The sequence below is a fragment of the Ornithorhynchus anatinus genome, chromosome 5 (assembly GCF_004115215.2).
Source record: "Ornithorhynchus anatinus isolate Pmale09 chromosome 5, mOrnAna1.pri.v4, whole genome shotgun sequence".
In the NCBI taxonomy this organism is placed as follows: domain Eukaryota; kingdom Metazoa; phylum Chordata; class Mammalia; order Monotremata; family Ornithorhynchidae; genus Ornithorhynchus; species Ornithorhynchus anatinus.
In genome coordinates, this window is record NC_041732.1 from 38,343,332 (window position 1) to 38,361,526 (window position 18,195).

The following is an 18,195-nucleotide window of genomic DNA, read 5'->3' on the forward strand; positions in this document are numbered from 1 at the left end:
TCCAAAATCCTAGAATTCACAAGTCTTCTATAGTACAAGCTTCATCTCACCTTATGTCTCGCTACTTAACCACTTTTCAAACTTTCTTTAGGGGATGAATCAAAGGGATGTGTCCCTTAGTGATCAATCAATCGTATTCATTGAGTGCTTACTGTGTGCAGAGCACTGTACTAAGTGCTTGGAAGATTACAATATAATAATATAACACATACAGTCCCTGCCCACAATGAGTTTACAGTCAATTGCCTTATTTTAACTCTGGGTGCTTGGACAGCTTTAAGTGTTCAAAGTTCTCTTCTTACCAAAAAGGAGAGATCACAGAATTATTATGAGTTGGAAAGCAGGAAGAAGTCACAAGGTCAGACATTGCCTATTTTTCTCGCTACTTAACCACTTTTCAAACTTTCTTTAGGGGATGAATCAAAGGGATGTGTCCCTTAGTGATCAATCAATCGTATTCATTGAGTGCTTACTGTGTGCAGAGCACTGTACTAAGTGCTTGGAAGATTACAATATAATAACACATACAGTCCCTGCCCACAATGAGTTTACAGTCAATTGCCTTATTTTAACTCTGGGTGCTTGGACAGCTTTAAGTGTTCAAAGTTCTCTTCTTACCAAAAAGGAGAGATCACAGAATTATTATGAGTTGGAAAGCAGGAAGAAGTCACAAGGTCAGACATTGCCTATTTTTTTTTGCAACACAGAGGCAACATGATCTAGTGGAAGAAACATGGGACTGGGATTTAGGAGACCTGGGTTCTACTCTCAGCTCTGCCACTGCACTGGCCCACAACCTCTATGGGCCTCAGTTTCCCCATCTGTAAAATGGGAATACCTGCTCCTCCTAACTCTTAGTCTGTGAGTCCTGCATGGGACAGGATATGTGTGTGATTATCCTGAATAACAATAATTATGGTATTTGTTAAGCACTTTCTATGTGCCAAGCACTGTTCTAAGTGCTGGGGTAGTTACATGGTAGTCAGGTTATCCCTCATGGGGCTCACAGTCTCAATCCCCATTTTACAGATGAGGTAACTGAGGCACATAGAAGTTAAGTGGGTTGCCCAAGGTCACACAGTAGTCAAGTGGTAGAGCCAGGATTAGAACCCACGTTCTCTGATTCCCCAGCCTGGGCTCTTTCCACTGAACCACTGAATCTATCCCAGAGCTTGCTGCACAGTAAATGCATATCTAAGTAGGAGCAAGTGCTCCACAAACCATCTTGAACAGTTCTGGGTTTGAATGTTTTTCTTTAAACTAACCACTTAAGTTCCAAGTATGAATAATGTTGGTATCCAAGGTTTCCTGGGATTTCTCTTTCTGACAGTAATAGAACCTTATCCTTATTGAGAAGGAGCGTGGCTCAGTGGAAAGAGCATGGGCTTTGGAGTCAGGGCTCATGAGTTCGAATCCCAGCTCTGCCACTTGTCGGCTGTGTGACTGTGGGCAAGTCACTTAACTTCTCTGTGTCTCAGTTCCCTCATCTGTAAAATGGGGATTAAGACTGTGAGCCCCACGTGGGACAACCTGATTCCCCTATGTCTACCCCAGCGCTTAGAACAGTGCTCGGCACATAGTAAGCGCTTAACAAATACCAACATTATTATTATTATTATCCCAAGCCCTATGTTTCCTCTCTACCCAACCCTGCAGAGATCTAGGGAGTTTAGTTCTGGGACCTCCGGTATAAACCTCATTGAGCAGGATACAAATGATTTTTAACAGAAGTAGAACTGAAGTTCCCAGAGGAAATCATTTCTGTTTTCACTGCACTTTCTACTCCACTGCCTGTATTTTCTTCTCAGACATCCCACTGAGAATAAAGAGTTTTCTCACAGGGAGAGGCTAGGCATTCCTCTGCAGGGAATGCAGCACTGACAAGAATTGTTTACCTTATCAATGACACTTCAGCAGATGCCAAAGGATTCTGGACAAAAGGTGCAAAGAATCTTGGCAAGTCACTTAAGTTCTCTGTGCCCCAGTTACCTCATCTGTAAAATGGGGATTAAGATTGAGATGTTCTCTCAGTCCCTAGAGACTTTTCTTTTTGTCATCTGCCAGGAGTCAACTTGACTGGGTGATAATTGACACCACATGGGCATTCTCCAAAGTCTCATGAGTGGTTGCTTTGGAATATTTAATGAGCACCCTCAATTTTCTATAGCTAAATGCATCTGTGTCCAATTTACTTACATAGTGAGTACTCTAGGGCTTAGTACAGTACTTGGCACATAGTAAGTGCATAACAAATACCACCACAGTTATTATCCCAAAACATGGGCTAGGCCCAGATGAAATATTTTTTTCTTTTGGGGTGGGAAGGGGAGGGGAAAGAGACTGGGAGCAATAGGTAGAAATTGCCCACCCAGTATTCTTGTTTTTCTTCATTGGTCTCAGCTCAAAGACGATAAACCCACAGTTTAGTAAGGGAAAGAAGCAGCATGGTTTAGTGGAATGAGCGTGGGCCTGGGAGTCAGGGGACTGGGGTTTTAATCCCCTCTGCCACTTGTCTGTTGTGACCTTTGGCAAATCGCTTAATTTCTCTGTGCCTCAGTTACCTCATCTGTAAAATCAGGATTAAGACTATGAGCTGTATGTGGGACACGGACTGTGTCCAACCTGATTATCTTAGTACAGTGCCTGGTACATAGTAAGTGTTTAACAAATACCATGAAAAAAAAAGCACCAGAAGTTTTACTTGGATTCCACATGTCTCAGATTTGGAGAGGGAGCTGTTTCATTCTGTACTAGAGGGGCTCAAAATCAACAGGCAGTGTATCCATTAACTAAGCCTTCCCAGGCCCCACATCATTCATTTATTCACTCATTCAATTGTATTTATTGAGTGCTCACTATGTGCAAAGCATTGTACTAAGCGCTTGGGACAGAATTGTACTAAGTGCTTGGGAAAGTACTAAGCGCTTGGGAGAGTACACTATAACCTCAGACACATTCCCTGTCCATGGAATGTCCCTGAGCTCATCACTTATGTTCAGATCTGTAATTTATTTATTTATATTAATGTCTGTCTCCCCTTCTAGTCTGTAAGCTCGTGGTGGGCAGGGAATGTGTCTGAGTTGGCTTAGTGGAATGAGCACGGGTTTGGGAGTCAGAGGTCATGGGTTATAATCCCAACTCCACTGCTTATCAACTGTGTGACTTTGGGCAAGTCACTTAAGTTTTCTGTGCCCCAGTTACCTCATCTGTAAAATGGGGATTAAGACCGTGAGCCCCACGTGGGACAATCTGATTACCTTGTCTCTACCCCAGCGCTTAGAACAGTGCTTGGCACATAGGAAGCACTTAACAAATCCCATCATTATTATTCCCGAGCTTAGAACAGCACTTGGCACATAGTAAGCGTTTAACAAATACCGTCATTATTATGCTGTTGTTGTCTCATACACTCACACGTGCTTCGCACAGTGCTCTGCACACAGTAAGTGCTCAATAAATATGATTGGCTGACTGATCGGCCTCTTTCCTCGACAGGGAGTGAGCACTTGGTGGCCCTTGGGCCACCTTCAGTGCCCGCTCCTTCATCTTAACCAGTCTGCCCTGCCCCGCTCGCCCTCCTTGGCCCCCAGCTTGGATGTTGTGAGCCAGATTCTTTCGGTTGCCAAATTGTACCTTCCAAGCACTTAGTACAGTGCTCTACACATAGTAAGCGCTCAGTAAATACTACTGAATGAATGAAAGAGGGAAGTAGCGTAGCTCAGTGGAAAGAACATGGGCTTGGGAGTCAGAGGTTGTGGGTTCTAATCCCGCCTCTGCCACTTGTCAGCTGTGTGAATTTGGGCAAGTCACTTCCACTTCCCTGGGCCTCAGTGACCTCATCTGGAAAATGGGGATTAAAATGGAGATTAAAATGGGGATTCTTGAGCCTCTTAAGGGCTCAGGAAATATGACTAATTGATGACTGATGATTGATTGATGGAAGGATCAGTCCCCTGCAGGGAGCCACCCCACGTGGGACAACCTGATGACCTTGCCTCCAGCCAGCGTTTAGAACAGTGCATGGCACATAGTAAGTGCTTAGTAAAAGTGAGCCCGTCATTGGGCAGGGATTGTCTCTGTTGCTGAATTGTACATTCCAAGCGCTTAGTACAGTGCTCTGCACATAGTAAGTGCTCAATAAATACTATTGAATGAATGAAATACCAAATTATTATTATAAATGGCTCGCCCACGATGACCATGTAGCTACCCAGAGTTTAGAACAGTGCTTGGCACATAGAGAAGCAGCGTGGCTCAGTGGAAAGAGCCTGGGTTGGGAGTCAGAGGTCATGGGTTCGAATCCCGGCTCCGCCACTTGTCAGCTGTGTGACTGTGGGCAAGTCACTTAACTTCTCTGTGCCTCAGTGACCTCATCTGTAAAATGGGGATCAAGACTGTGAGCCTCATGTGAGACAACCTGATGACCCTGTATCTACCCCAGCGCTTAGAACAGTGCTCTACACATAGTAAGCGTTTAGCAAATACCAACATTATTATTATTATAGTAAGTGCTTAACAAATGTGAGCCTGTCATTGGGCAGGGATCATCTCTGTCGCCGAACTGTACATTCTAAGCGCTTAGTACAGTGCTCTGCACATAGTAAGCGCTCAATAAATACTATGGAATGAATGAATGAAATACCAAATTATTGTAATTATGAATGACTCGTCCGCGATAGGCGCTGCAGGAGCCGCAGGAGAGGGCGGGGCGACCGACTGGAAGAGCCCAACCCCATGCCAGGGGGAGGCCTCATTCTGTCAGCCGCAGAGCCAGCCTCTTCCAGAGGGGTCCACGCAAAAGAGACTTGCTGCCTCCCATTTTGTAGTTTCGAGGAAATTCATCGGCTCCTCCGGGGGAAAAGGAGCCGCTCCTTTCGATGAGACGGGAGCTGCTCCCCTCCCAGGCCTCCCCCCCGCGGGGGTTGGTTGAGTCCGCCCGACTCCCTCCAGCTCCGCCCCTCCGACGGGCGGTGGCCGGAGCTGAGCCCTGCCATTGGCTGAGAGGTTGTCATGGGGACCAGCCTCCTCCTCCTGCTCCTCCTCCCGGAGCTGAGCCCTGCCATTGGCTGAGAAGTTGTCATGGGGACCGGCATCCTCCTCCTCCTCCTCCCTCCACCCTCCTCCTCCCTCCCCTCCTCCTGCTCCTCCTCCTGCTCCTCCTCCCTCCTCCTGCCTCCTCCTGCTCCTCCTCCCCTTCCCGGCCGGTCCGGACAGTGCGGGATGCTTCGCGTCCCCTGCGGGAGAAGCCGCTCCAGCAATAAGTTAGGGGGAAGATGGGAGGTTCCCAATCCCAGAGCCAGAAACTCAAAGAACCAGCTGGGGAGAAGCCCCAGAGACCGAGGGAGACCATGTGAGTCCAAAGCCGTTTCTATCGATCTGTGACGGTGACCCCATCGCTGGGCAGGGATGGTCTTTATCTGGTGCCGAATTGTACATGCCAAGCGCTTAGTACAGTGCTCTGCACAGAGTAAATGCTCAATAAATACGATTGGATGAATGAATCGAGACCTGCGTGGCCAAAGTCCCCCCCGGCCCTTACTACTAATAATAACGTTGGTATTTGTTAAGCGCTTACTCTGGTCCAAGCACTGTTCTAAGCGCTGGGGGAGATACAAGGTCACCAGGTTGTCCCACTTGGGGCTCCCAGTCTTTATCCCCATTTTCCATATGGGGTCACTGAGGCACAGAGAAGCGAAGCAATTTACCCAAGGTCACCCAGTTGATAAGTGGCGGAGTCGGAATTAGAACCCACGACCTCTGACTCTCATGCCCGGGCTCTTGCCACCGAGCCACGCTGCTTTTCGTCCATGCCACGTCCCCGATTTCTTTATTTCTATTAATGTCCGTCTGCCCCTCTTGGCTCGTTGGGCGCCGGGCACGGTGTCTGCTGTGTGACCTTGGGCAAGCTACTTGACTTCTCTGTGCCTTAGTTACCTCATCTGGAAAATGGGCTATGAGCTCCAGGTGGGACAACCTGATTACCTTGTATCTACCCCCCGCTTAGAACAGTGCTTGGCACAGAGTAAGCCCTTAAAAAATGCTATAATTATTATTATTAGTGCAGTGCTCTGCACACAGTAAGCGCTCAATAAATACGATTGAATGAATGAATGAATTATTATTATACCGCTTGGCACAGAGTAAGTGCTTAACAAATGCTATAAGTATTATTATTATAGCGCACTCCCCCAAGCGCTCAGGCCAATGCTCTGCATCCAGTAAGGGCCAAAGAAATACGATTGATTGATGATTGATTGATGATTGATTGATTGATGCATCAGTCCCCCGCAGGGAGCCGCCCGATTGGCCTAGGAATCGAATGTGGGCGAAGGTTCCTCCCCGGAGGGTCAGGCTCGCAAAAGACGTCAGCAGCAACTTTGTGGTTCTGGATGTCTCCGAGCTAAGAAACAAAAAATTGCGACTCATGATCTCCTCTGTTGGCTGATGGGCTTCTGCTTTCACTGCTTGGACATGAGAACGTATCCACCAATTCTGTTAGAGTGGACACCTAGGCGCTTAGTACAGTGTTCTGCACCTAGTAAGCGCTCAATAAATACCAATAATTGATCTAGTGCTATCTTTGAAACCATTGCTTTATTGGGTGGAGGAAGGGGGTTAGTACAGTTCCGTGCTCACAGGCGCTCAGTAAATATGTTGATGGTGATAGTGATGTTTATTATGGTCAAGGATCCTAATCCTTCAGCATTGCAGTTTCCCTAATGAGTCAGATAGCTTTGGCTGATTTGCAGGAGATATTTTTATGTCCCCGATCTTTTTTTTTCTTCCTCTTCAAGGGCATGGGCAAGCAGAATCAAAGGCACACTGTCATTGTAAAGAACAGTATGTTTCATTATAAGATTTAAAGCATAATAGAGAAAATCTTTGGGTATGGGGATTTAGACCAGAAAGGGAATTTTGTCTATAAAATGACAGCTTTTAGAAGTGTTCCCTTTCATGGAGCTATTTTTCAAGATCCCAGAATATTGCTACTGTAGGTTTGCATTCTGCAAGAACTCCCTGTTCTGACCTTTTGAATGACATCATGATTATCTCGGGAAATAAAATGTTACTCCGAAGCAATTCTCTCTATTTTCAGCTTATGTTGAAATATGTAGCTACTTCTGTGTTACCATCTGTAAGTAAAAGACAGTTGATATAATTAAAAACAAGGAAAACAAATTTATATTAAAAGAACCTTAGCTTGAGTGGAAATCACTATCGGAAATTAAAAGGGACAAGGATGACTAGATAAGGATTTTTTTTTTGGTAGATCTGAGTTTAGTAGGACTTTTCTGTAACCTCAAACACTCCATGCTCTTTAGGCATTGTAGTTTGATTGAACAAATGACTCATCCTTGAACTTTTATTGGAAAAATTTGTGTGTCCTGGGGGAAAAGAACGGAAATATGTCAAACTTATGACTTAGCAATACAATATTTTTTGAGAGCAAAATCCTTCTAAGCAGTGTTGTCTCAGATTTTTAAAGGAAAAGACTTTGACATCTCTTGATGTGGCTAATTGCTTTCACGATGTTTAGCTTTTTAAGGAAGCTTTTGTAGACCACCCCCCTCAGCATGATGCTCTATGAATCAGAAATTGCTACGCAGTTAACAATCATCCTTTCAGTAACAGTTAAACCAGTTACGTAATCTTAGCCTTCTCTATTAAGGACAGCTTTTCTCAGGCTATTTTTCACATTTCTCTTTACATTTATCCAGTACATGTGTCATTTACCAGTTGCTCTCGGCAAATCTTCCAGGGAGACTTTAATTATTAAACCTAAATAGCGTAACCCACAGTCAGCTTCCAGATCAGTAAACTGTATTAAATTGAGATCCCAAAAGTGGATAACCACCTTCACCCCTCTGAAGTGACAAGGTTAATTTGTCATTCTTGAAAAAAAATTGACTTCAATGTGATCATATTGAAAAATTTGTCAGTCTAGAAATTAGAAATGAGGTTGGGGGATGGAAGGATTTGAGAATGGACAATGAGGCTAGTTATTGTTATAGAGTGAGAAATTTTTTCTCCATTACGTGACTTTGATCCCTGATAATCTACGCAAGGTCTCAGCAATAGATTTATAAATTCTTATGAGGTCATAATGTTTTCTTACAATTGATATTTAATACTTTCTTCATCAGGAGTAGATGTAGAGGAATTCTAGGAAATCCACATAATCAGTATTGCAGATTACCTGAACAATCACCATGGCCACCCCTTGAGTACTGGAGTTATCTCTGACCTCACAGTAATTACCTCTACAAAAAAATAAAAACCAAAATGAAACCAAAATAAAGTTCTTTAGACATAGGACATAATGGTGAGACAGTGGGAGACCAAAAACCTCAATAAATAAGGGGTTGTGCATATACTCTAAACTATGAGGTTCAATTCCCAGAAAAGGGAAAAGATCCCATAATATCTCTTAGGCAAAGGCAGATATCCTGTTAAACCATATGGAATGCCCGGATAACCCTGATGATCAGGAAGTGTGCCTATACAGAAGCATGATACTTAGCTAAGTCCATTGTTAACTTTTGTAGTGTTGTGTTTTCAGACACTCCTGTGAGAGACTGAGCAATTAAACTATGATCTAAGTCTACAGTAAAAATTGAAGTCAGAATGTTTTAGTGTCCTCTAGTAGTATAATAATTCCAAAGATCCAACCCTGGCTGTCTAAAACCTTACCAACTAAAGAGATACAGCAAGCAGTTCATGAATTAAATAACTATTTCTTTCCTCTCTCCTTTTGAGAAACAACATGTGAGGCATATGGGTGAAACTGAAAGCAGTAGATATTAACCACCCAGGAAGTAGCCTTGGGATCCAGATTAAAACCAGATTACGAATATAGCAATGGGATGAGAAAATGCTTGGGCTAGTGGGATAGCTTCAGTTTTGGAATAATAATATTCATATTTGATTAGCGCTTACTATGTGCCAAGCACTGTTGTATGCCCTGGGGTAAATACAAGGTAATAAGGTTGTCCCATATGGGGCTCACAATCTCAATCCACATTTTACAGATAATGTAACTGAGGCACAGAGAAGTTACGTGACTTGCCCAAGGTCACACAGCAGACAAGTGGCAAAGCTGGAATTAGAACCCACAACCTCTGACTCCCAAGCCTGTGCTCTTGCTACTAGGCCAAGTTGCTTCTTCCATTTGAATTTAGGGTTGTTAATGGAAGACCAGGAAATGTTTCCTGGAAGGAGGAGTTTTGTGGAAGGGCCGTGAAGGACAAAAAAAAAAGGAAGAGGGAATTTATTTCACATATATGTATAAACTGAGTTTATGTAGATAGTATTTAAGCATCTGTGCCATGAATACAGGATGTGCACCTGTTGTCAGTCTTTGTTTGCATTGGAATGGAAAATACTAAATAACAGCAAACCAGCTAGGATAAACTTTCCCAGTTTTCACTTTCTCTTTGTCATAAACCCTTATGAAAACTGAATTAGAGTAATCCATTCTTTTTAAACAGCAGGTAAGCATTGTTAGAAAGTGAAGGGAAATCCAGTGAGAGCTAATGCCCTAAAAGAGAAGAAGAGACTTGCTTTCAGATTCTGATCCTTTTGTAGACTCTTCTCTGCTCAAAGAATGAGGTAGTGATCCCCAGGACACCAAATTCCAGAAACCCAAGAATTATTTATTTATATTATTGTCTGTCCTTTCCCTACCCTAACCTGTAAGCTTGTTGTGGGCAGAGAACAAGTCTGTCAACTCTGGACCACTTAGTACTGTGCCCTGCACATAGTAAGCACTCAGTAAATACCACTGATGATGATGATGATGAAGAGGCCAAGGAATATTTTAAAAGTCTCACCTTCAAGTACCCCCTACTTATATTTTCATCAATATCATCAAACTAGCATTGATTAAGCTCTCACCAGCCCAAGTCACTGTGCTGATGCAGATTTTTTTTGAAGTACATCTTAAGCATAGCATGCAGAGAAGAACCATAAAGAAGCACTTATATATTGTATCCCCATATTCAGTACTTATGTACGTTTGTATATTTAGTTATTTATTCATTTATTTCACTCTGACATATACTACCTGCTATTTCCTTGTTCTAACTTCTTATCCCACTGCTTGTAAATTTTATATGTCTCAGTCCCTTTTAAGGGCAGGGAAGGAGTGTTCTGCTGCTATTGTACTTTCCCAGGGGCTTGTATGTCCTGTGCATTCATAAAATGCTCTTGATTGATTGAACAGATAGAAAACATGAGATGTGAATAAAGGTTAAAATAACTAAATTATTAAGACTAGAGAAGAAAGGGCTCAGGGGACAATTTAATGTCAGTCTTAATGAGAAGCAGCATGGCCTAGTGGATACAGCATGGTCCTGGGAGTCAGAAGGACATGGGTTGTAATCCTGGCTTTGCCACGTGACTGCTGTGTGATCTTGAGTAAGTCATTTCACATCTCTGTGCCTCAGTTATATCATCTGTAGAATGGGGATTAAGGCTGTGAACCCCATAAGGGACATGGACTGTGTCCAGCCTGGTTACGTTGCATCTACCCCAGCGCTTAATACAATGCCTGGCACAAAGAAAGCACTTAAATACTGTTAAAAAAAGTCCTGTTAAAGGTGGTTATACAGTGAGTGCTTATTCTCCAGCTTACTAAAGAACTTCAGAAGCCCTGGGTTAAAACAGAATGAATGGGATTTAGATTAGATATAAAGAAATAGTTCTGAACTTTGAAGGTTGTTTAAAGTTGGGATACAATAATGAGGAGGGTTGTGGAGTTTTTTTTCCATAAAGGTATTTAAAATAAGATAGGATAGTCATCCACTGCTCCACATAGTTTAGGTATGATAGCAGAGCAGTGAACCAGCTGACCCCTTGAAGTTTCATCCAACGTTATGAATTTATGGCGATGCTTCTCCAATATACTTTTATTAAGGGGCATTCGCAATCTGTGGTCCAAGCTGCTATATTTGAAAATGTCCCATTAGTCCCCAACATCTGGAGTTGTCTGTTAGTCGAGAGGGATTCTGAATTGCGGGAATATGTGAAAGCAGAGGAAGTGACTGGACTGGTGTCAGCTAGGATAGCTGAACAGCATAAAGTTGGCTTAACTGAGGGAATTTGCTGCTTGGCATAGCTGGGATGTGTGAGAATCATGTGCTAGCACTTGCTTTGCTGCCTGGCACTCTGCTTCTTCATAGCTTCATTGGCTGTTGCTACTCAATAGGTCCTTGTGAGAAAGTGTTCTCCTTGATTAGTGCCTATATTGTGGAAAGCCTCCTGCTATGGTTCTCATTGTCTGTACACTAGTAGTATTAGTGGTAATGATAGTATTTATTAAGATTTTTCTGTGTGCAAAGAACTGTACTAAGTGCAGGGAAGGAATATGTTGGTGATAACTACACTACCCCTGTGTCTATGACACACACTGGGAGCAATGAAACAATAAAATATTGAAACACCATAAGGGGCAAGGCATGTACACAAGACACAAAATTTCTAAAAAAACAGGGAGCTGTAGCTAGAGGAGCAGAATTTCCTGGTGATTTAGAGTCCACGGCTTCACTGGAGCTTGTCTCCTCTACTAGAGTGTAAGCTCCTAGGAGGCAGGGATGATGTCTTTTGGCTCCAGTGTATTCTCCTGAGCCCTCAGTCCACAGAGGAGCTCAATAAATGGTTGCTGACTGACTCACCATGTACTCTGTAGGAGCAAGCAGTGCCTAGGCAAGATCTAGTCATATCCCAAAACAGCAGGTCACAGCCCTCCAATGTGGGTAAAGCTTTTGTTTTATCCCCACTTCCTAAGGGTGCACCCAAAATGGTTCCCAGTCTGTGAAGACAGTGGTTCGTGTATGGACTCCACTTTATTAATTGAGTGGATTTGGAACCATGAAAGAAGATTGAAAGTAGCCCTGAGATGCGACTGTAAGCTCATTGTGGACAGGAAATGTATCTGTTATATATTGCTCTATTGTTCTCCCAAGCGTTTAGTACAGTGCTTTGCACATAGTAAGGGCTCAGTAAATAAATATGATTGACTGACTGACAGAGCCACAGCAACGACAATAGAAGCCACTGGCCTTCGGAAGTTATATGAGGCCTCGTGCTGCAGCTGCTGTTTTCTTTCCTTCAGCGTGCCCAGGGAAGACAGTTCAAGTTTGATTGGCCACAGTGGGTGTGTGCGTGTGGGGGCCAAAGCCTTGCTGGGGGGTGAGGTTGTGATTTTTGGATGTCTCGCTTGGCCTCGGTGGAGAAGAGGGGCCCAGAAGTCTCAGCACTGGCTTTGATACCTAGCCCAGCGTGCACAGACCATGCTCGGGGAAGCAGTGGATAGAGCATGGGCCTGGGAGTCAGAAGGTCATGAGTTCTATTCCCAGCTCTGCTGTGTGACCTAGGGCAAGTCACTTCACTTCTCTGTGCCTCAGTTACCTCATCTGTAAAATGGGTTTTGAGACTGTGAGCCCCACATGGGACAGGGACTGTATTCAATCTGATTTGCTTCTATCACCCCAGCGCTTAGTACAGTGTTTGGTACATTGTAAGTGCTTAACAAATACCATCATTAGCATTATTATTATTATTCCATCCGTCGTGGTGGGATGGGGTGAGGCAGAAAGGGAGGGAGGTGAGCCTGCAATTGCTTAATGTTCAGAGTCTGTCAATGCTTCCCATCCTTGGGCAAACACTTTGTCTTGTCCTTTTTTTATGTGCTCCAGAGAGGTAGTATAGAGCTTCAGACACAGGAAGTGTTCAATAAATATTGATGCTGAACAGCAGCTGAAGCTGCTGAAAATTACGCAGAACAATATCCTGCTTATGAGAAGCAGCATAGTGTAGTGGATAGAGTATGGCCCTGAGAGCCAGAAGGTCATGGATTCTAATACCGCTCTGCCACTTGTCTGCTGTGTGACCTTGAGCAAGTCACTTCATTTCTTTGTGTCTCAATTACCTCATCTGTACAGTGGGGATAGGACTGTGAGCCCTATGTGGAACAGGGACCGTGTCCAAGTGCTTAGTAGAGGGCCTGGTACCTAGTAAGCACTCAACAAAGACCACAATTATTGTTGTTATTGTTACTATTATTATCTTCTAAGCCTTAACCTCTGGTTTTGTGACTGAGTCCTTGATATTTCAGCCTTCAACTGCAACAGCTAAGGTACCCAACTGTGCTTCGAAGATTGGCAAGTTACATAGGAATGAACTTGTGAAGGGAAAAAAGTTATTTAATAAAATGAATTTGAGCTTCTGTATCAGCAACCCACTTATGGCGATTTCTATTTTGGACCCCACCATTTCAGACAAAGCACATGACAGTGGAGTTTTCTAAAATGCTGAAACAAATATTCCCTTTGTATATGAATGATTTTTTATATTTTTCACATGGATTTATTGTCAATAGAACCACCTTAATAATATTTACTTTTTTATATTTGTTGTACTTTGTTTTTAAGCTGTGAATCACCATCTTCAGTTCCTCAAGTTTTTCCTTTGTATTGCTCAAATGGTTGTATAGGCTCTTCAACTCGTTTTTTTTTTAATAAATGGTATTTGTTAGGCACTTTCTATGTGCCAAGCCCTGTACTAAATGCTCGGGTAAATACAAGAAAATCAGGTTGAACAAAGTCCCTGTACCACATAGGACTCCCAGTCTTAATCACCATTTTACAGATGAAGTAACTGAGGCACAGAGAAGTTAAGTGACTGTCCAAGGTCAAACAGACAAGTGGGAGAAGTGGGTTCAGAACCCAGGATCTCCTACTCTGAGGCCTATGCTCTTTTCCCTGGGCCAGACAGCTTCAACTTACAGAATACAAAAACACTCATAGCATTTTAAATACTACACCCTCATATTCAAAAGGAAAAGCAAGTGACTTAATTTCAGAAAGTATAGTGATACCTGGCTGTTCTCCATTGTTGACAAAAATCTTTCTGGGCCTGATACTAGAGATTGTCCTTAGCAATGTATTCCCATAACCACAGTGTAGCGTTAGACTGCAACATGACTCAGTACATTTGATCTCCATTGTTCATCAACTACAGGAAGGAACATCAAGATTTCTGTATTTATGCACAGTTCAAAGGCATTTGACATAAAAGGGTCTTTGCACTTTGGCAGCTACTGAGCAAGTTTGGTTGCTTTAAAAAGTTTTTCAAGATTCTCGATGCAGCACAGAGTTAGTAGTCAAAGGACCTGAGTTCTAATACTGACTCTGCCAATTGCTTTCTGTGTGACCTTAGACAAGTCACTTAACTTCTCTTTGCCTCAATTCCCTCAACTGTAAAATGGAGTTTATTGCCATTGTTCTTGTCTGTCCGTCTCCCCCGATTAGACTGTAAGCCCGTCTAACGGCAGGGACTGTCTCTATCTGTTGCCGACTTGTTCATTCCAAGTGCTTAGTACAGTGCTCTGCACATAGTAAGTGCTCAATAAATACTATTGAATGAATGAATGAATGAGTTTAAATACCTGTTCTCCCTCCTACTTAAACTATGAGTCCCACGTGGGACAGGGATTGGGTCTGACCTAATTAACGGGTATCTACCCCAGCTCTTAGAATAGTGTTTGACACAAAGTATTTAACCAATACCATAAAAAAAAGATTCTCAAGCAGCTCTCTGAAGACATGGTTGAAAATACCTTTTACCCAGTACAAAAGGAGTATATCCAGACTGGGTATTAGTTGCAGCCTTATTCTATCTGTCTATTCAATCAGTGGCATTTATTGAAAGATTACATTGTGCAGAACACTGAACTAAGCACTTGGGAAATAGACTAAGTAGACTCGATCCCTGCCTTCAAATAGCTCAAAGTAGGGGAAGGAACCCAGTGTAGGGATAATATGTACAAAAGAGATGTGGGATTGGGATGAGAAAGCTGGGGTTATAAAATAAAGTGGTCCTCTGGGGAACTCATGCAATTCAGTGGGTTATAAGCAGCAACAACCATGAAACAGTCATATGGGGTGTGTATGTGCACGTGTGAGAGCACTAATCATCATGCAGGTACTCTGGAATCACACACATATGGTGCACCAATTATAATGAACTACAGTATAGAATTAGCAAAATGCTATAGTCAACCATCGAACTGAAGAAGACCAAGATAAAGTTTGAGCCTGAACCTGGGAAGCAGGAGAGACAACTAAATATTTCCATTGATTTCTGTTGTCCCAGCCTCACAGTATCTAAAGATGCCTGGATAAGCAAAGGAGACAATTACAATAGATAAAAGACCAGCAAGTAGTTCTGTTTCTTGAACTCTCCTTCTCCCCGAGTTCCTTAGACTGAGTCCTACACCAAACTGTATTTTTTCTCAGTGGCAGTTCCTTAAAATTGGGATCCAGTATGAACAGTTAGCTTTACTCAAGCCCACAACAGGGTCTGTTTGGAGCATAGTCAATCCACCAACCCTGATGTCTACTGTAGAAGAATGGATAAATGAATGGCTTAAATAGAGAATTCTTTTGCTGCACTATGCAGACTTTTCCTTTAGATTCACTTTCCTAACAACTGCAAAATGTTATGTTACTTTGACTACATGTGAAGTTAGCATCAAGAAATCCAGATAGTAACTGAGGAGAAGCAGCATGGCCTAGTGGAAAAAGCACAGCCCTGGGAGTCAGAAGACTTGGGTTCCAATCCTGGATCTTCCACTTGTCTGCTGTGACCTTGAGCAAGTCACTTAATTTTTCAGTGCCTCAGTTACCTCATCTGTAAAATGGGGATTAAGCCTGTGGGCCCTGTGTGGGGCAGGGACTGTATTGTCTTGCATCTACCCCAGTGCTTAGTGCAGTGCCTGATAAGTATTTAACAAACACCATTTTCCCAGCACTATAGGTGGTACCACCATCCTTTCTGTCTCACAAGCCTGTAGCCTTGGTGTTATCCTTGACTCCTCTCTTTCATTCAACCCCCATATTCAATCCATCACTATATCCTTTCGGGCCCACCTCACAACTTCGCTAAAATCCACCCTTTCTGCTCCATCCAATCTTCTACCACATTAATACAATCACTAATTCTATCCCACCTGGATTACTACATTAGACTTCTTGCTGACCTCCCAGCTTCCTTCCTCTACAGTCCATATTTCACTCTGCTGCCCAGATCATTTTTCTACAAAAAGGTTCAGAACACGTTTCCTCACTCCTGAAAAAATTCCAGTGGTTACCCATCCAACTCTGCCTCAAACAAAAGGTCCTCACCATTGGCTTTCAAGTACTCTGTTACCTTGCCCCCTCCTACCTCACCACTCTCCTACTACAACCCAGCCCACACACTTGGCTCTTCTAATGCCAACCTTCTCACTATGCCTGGATCTCATCTATCTCACCTCCGACCCCTCAACCATGTCCTGCCTCTGGCCTGGAATGCCCTTCTTCCTCAAATCTGACAGACAGTTAGTTACTCTCCCCACCTTCAAAGTCTTATTGAAGGCACATCTCCTCCAGGAGGCCTTCCTTGTCCCGCCCCTTACCTCTTCTCCCACTCCCTTCTGTGTCACCCTGACTTGCTCCCTCTGTTCTTCCCCCCTCCTAACCCCACAGCACTTATGTACATATCTGTAATTTTTTTTATATTTATGTCTGTCTCCCCACCTCTGGACTGTGCTGAGGGAATGTGTCTGTTTATTGTTGTATTGTACTCACCCAAGAGCTTATTACAATGCTCTGCACACAGTGAACACTCAATATAATACAATTGAATGAATTAATTAATTAATACAAAAAACTTAAAGGAAAAAAAATAAGAAAGGCATGGAACAAGGTTTGGTCTAGGGACTCAGGGTAGCTACCATATAGTAGGTATGTCACCGGAAATTTTGCCCTCACTTTCTGAAATTCCTTAGGATCCCACAATGTTCTGTGGTTTGGAAGGGAGCAAAGGGTAATGTTTCTGGTGGAGGAAGGTTTTTTTATTTTTGTTTTTGTTTTTTAAGCACTGGGCTAGGTATAAGTCAATTAGGTTGGACACAGTCCCTGTCCCGCATGGGCTCACAGTCTAAGGTTTGGTCCCTTCTGGAAGCTGTTGATTCCCTGCTTTATTTACTTATGACTTATTATTTATAAATTATTTATTTATTTATACATATTAATGGCCGTCTCCCCTTCTAGACTGTGAGCTGGTTGTGGGCTGGGAATGTGTCTGTTTATTGTTATATTTATACTCTCCCAAGAGCTTAGTACAGTGCTTTGCACACAGTAAGCGCTCAATAAATACGACTGAATGAATGAATTGAATGCTGTGTTTTGAAATCCCTTATGGGCTTTGGGGCATGAAGCTGTCTCTGTCATTTGCTGCTATCACCTGCCCTGAGTGGACAGTGGCTGTAAATAACAGGTCAGTTAGTAATAGTAATAACAGCATTTAGTAAGCACCTGCTGTGTGCAGAGCACTGTGTTAAGTGCTGAATTAGTGGGGTTCCCAGAGGTACCTAAAGGTCTTATGTTGTGTGTTAGGGCCTCGATGCGAACCTCTTTCTGCCTACCAAAATTGGAGTCTGCCCTGTAGCAATCCCAAATCCCAGTTTTATAGCAACTTTCTAACTAGCAAGACCAAGCCCATAAAGGGGGTCGCTCGCTTTAAATATGTTAGTCTAATTCTCAATAACATTTCTCCCATTGTTTGGGGAAAGAGTAAGCTAAAATGAAGAAGAACATTTAAACAATGAAGTATTCTCCCAAATGCTTAGTTCCAGGGCTCTGCACCAGCAGCTTGGCCTGGAGGATACAGCACAGGCCAAGGAGTCAGAAGCACCTGAGTTTTAATGCTGGCTCCACCACTTGTCTGCTGTGTGATCTTGGGCAAGTCACTTCACTTCTCTGTGCCTCAGTTACCTCATCTGTAAAATGGGGATTAAGGTTGTGAGCCTCATTTGGGACAGGGACCGGTGTTCAAACTGATTATCTTGTATCTACCCCAGTGCTTGGTAAAGTGCTTGGCACATAGTAAGCATTTAACAAATACCACAATCATTATTATTATTATTAGTGAATCAGTAAATATTGTGGGTTGGTTTAATCCCTGACTAGGGAGAAAGACTGTGTCCTGAATTGGTTCCCAGCTCTGCCACTTGTCGGCTGTGTGACTGTGGGCAAGTCACTTAACTTCTCTGTGCCTCAGTTCCCTCATCTGTAAAATGGGGATTAAGACTGTGAGCCCCACGTGGGACAACCTGATTCCCCTATGTCTACCCCAGCACTTAGAACAGTGCTC

At 43.1% G+C, this 18,195-nt stretch overlaps 1 protein-coding gene across 4 annotated transcripts in view; it reads left to right on the top strand.

Annotated features, from left to right (window-relative positions):
* The window catches only part of TACC1 (transforming acidic coiled-coil containing protein 1), a 111,931-nt gene that overhangs the window by 13,883 nt on the left and 79,853 nt on the right, over positions 1-18,195 (top strand). Inside the window, exon 1 of one of the 4 annotated variants that reach the window (XM_029064338.2) lies at positions 5,206-5,350. The exons of 2 other annotated variants lie outside the window; for them this stretch is intronic. In XM_029064338.2, the coding sequence (XP_028920171.1) occupies positions 5,274-5,350 (77 nt within the window). In that variant the 5' untranslated portion in view covers positions 5,206-5,273. Of the gene's footprint in view, positions 1-5,205; positions 5,351-18,195 lie in introns of those variants that run through there. One more of the 4 variants, XM_029064344.2, reaches the window with a different exon arrangement.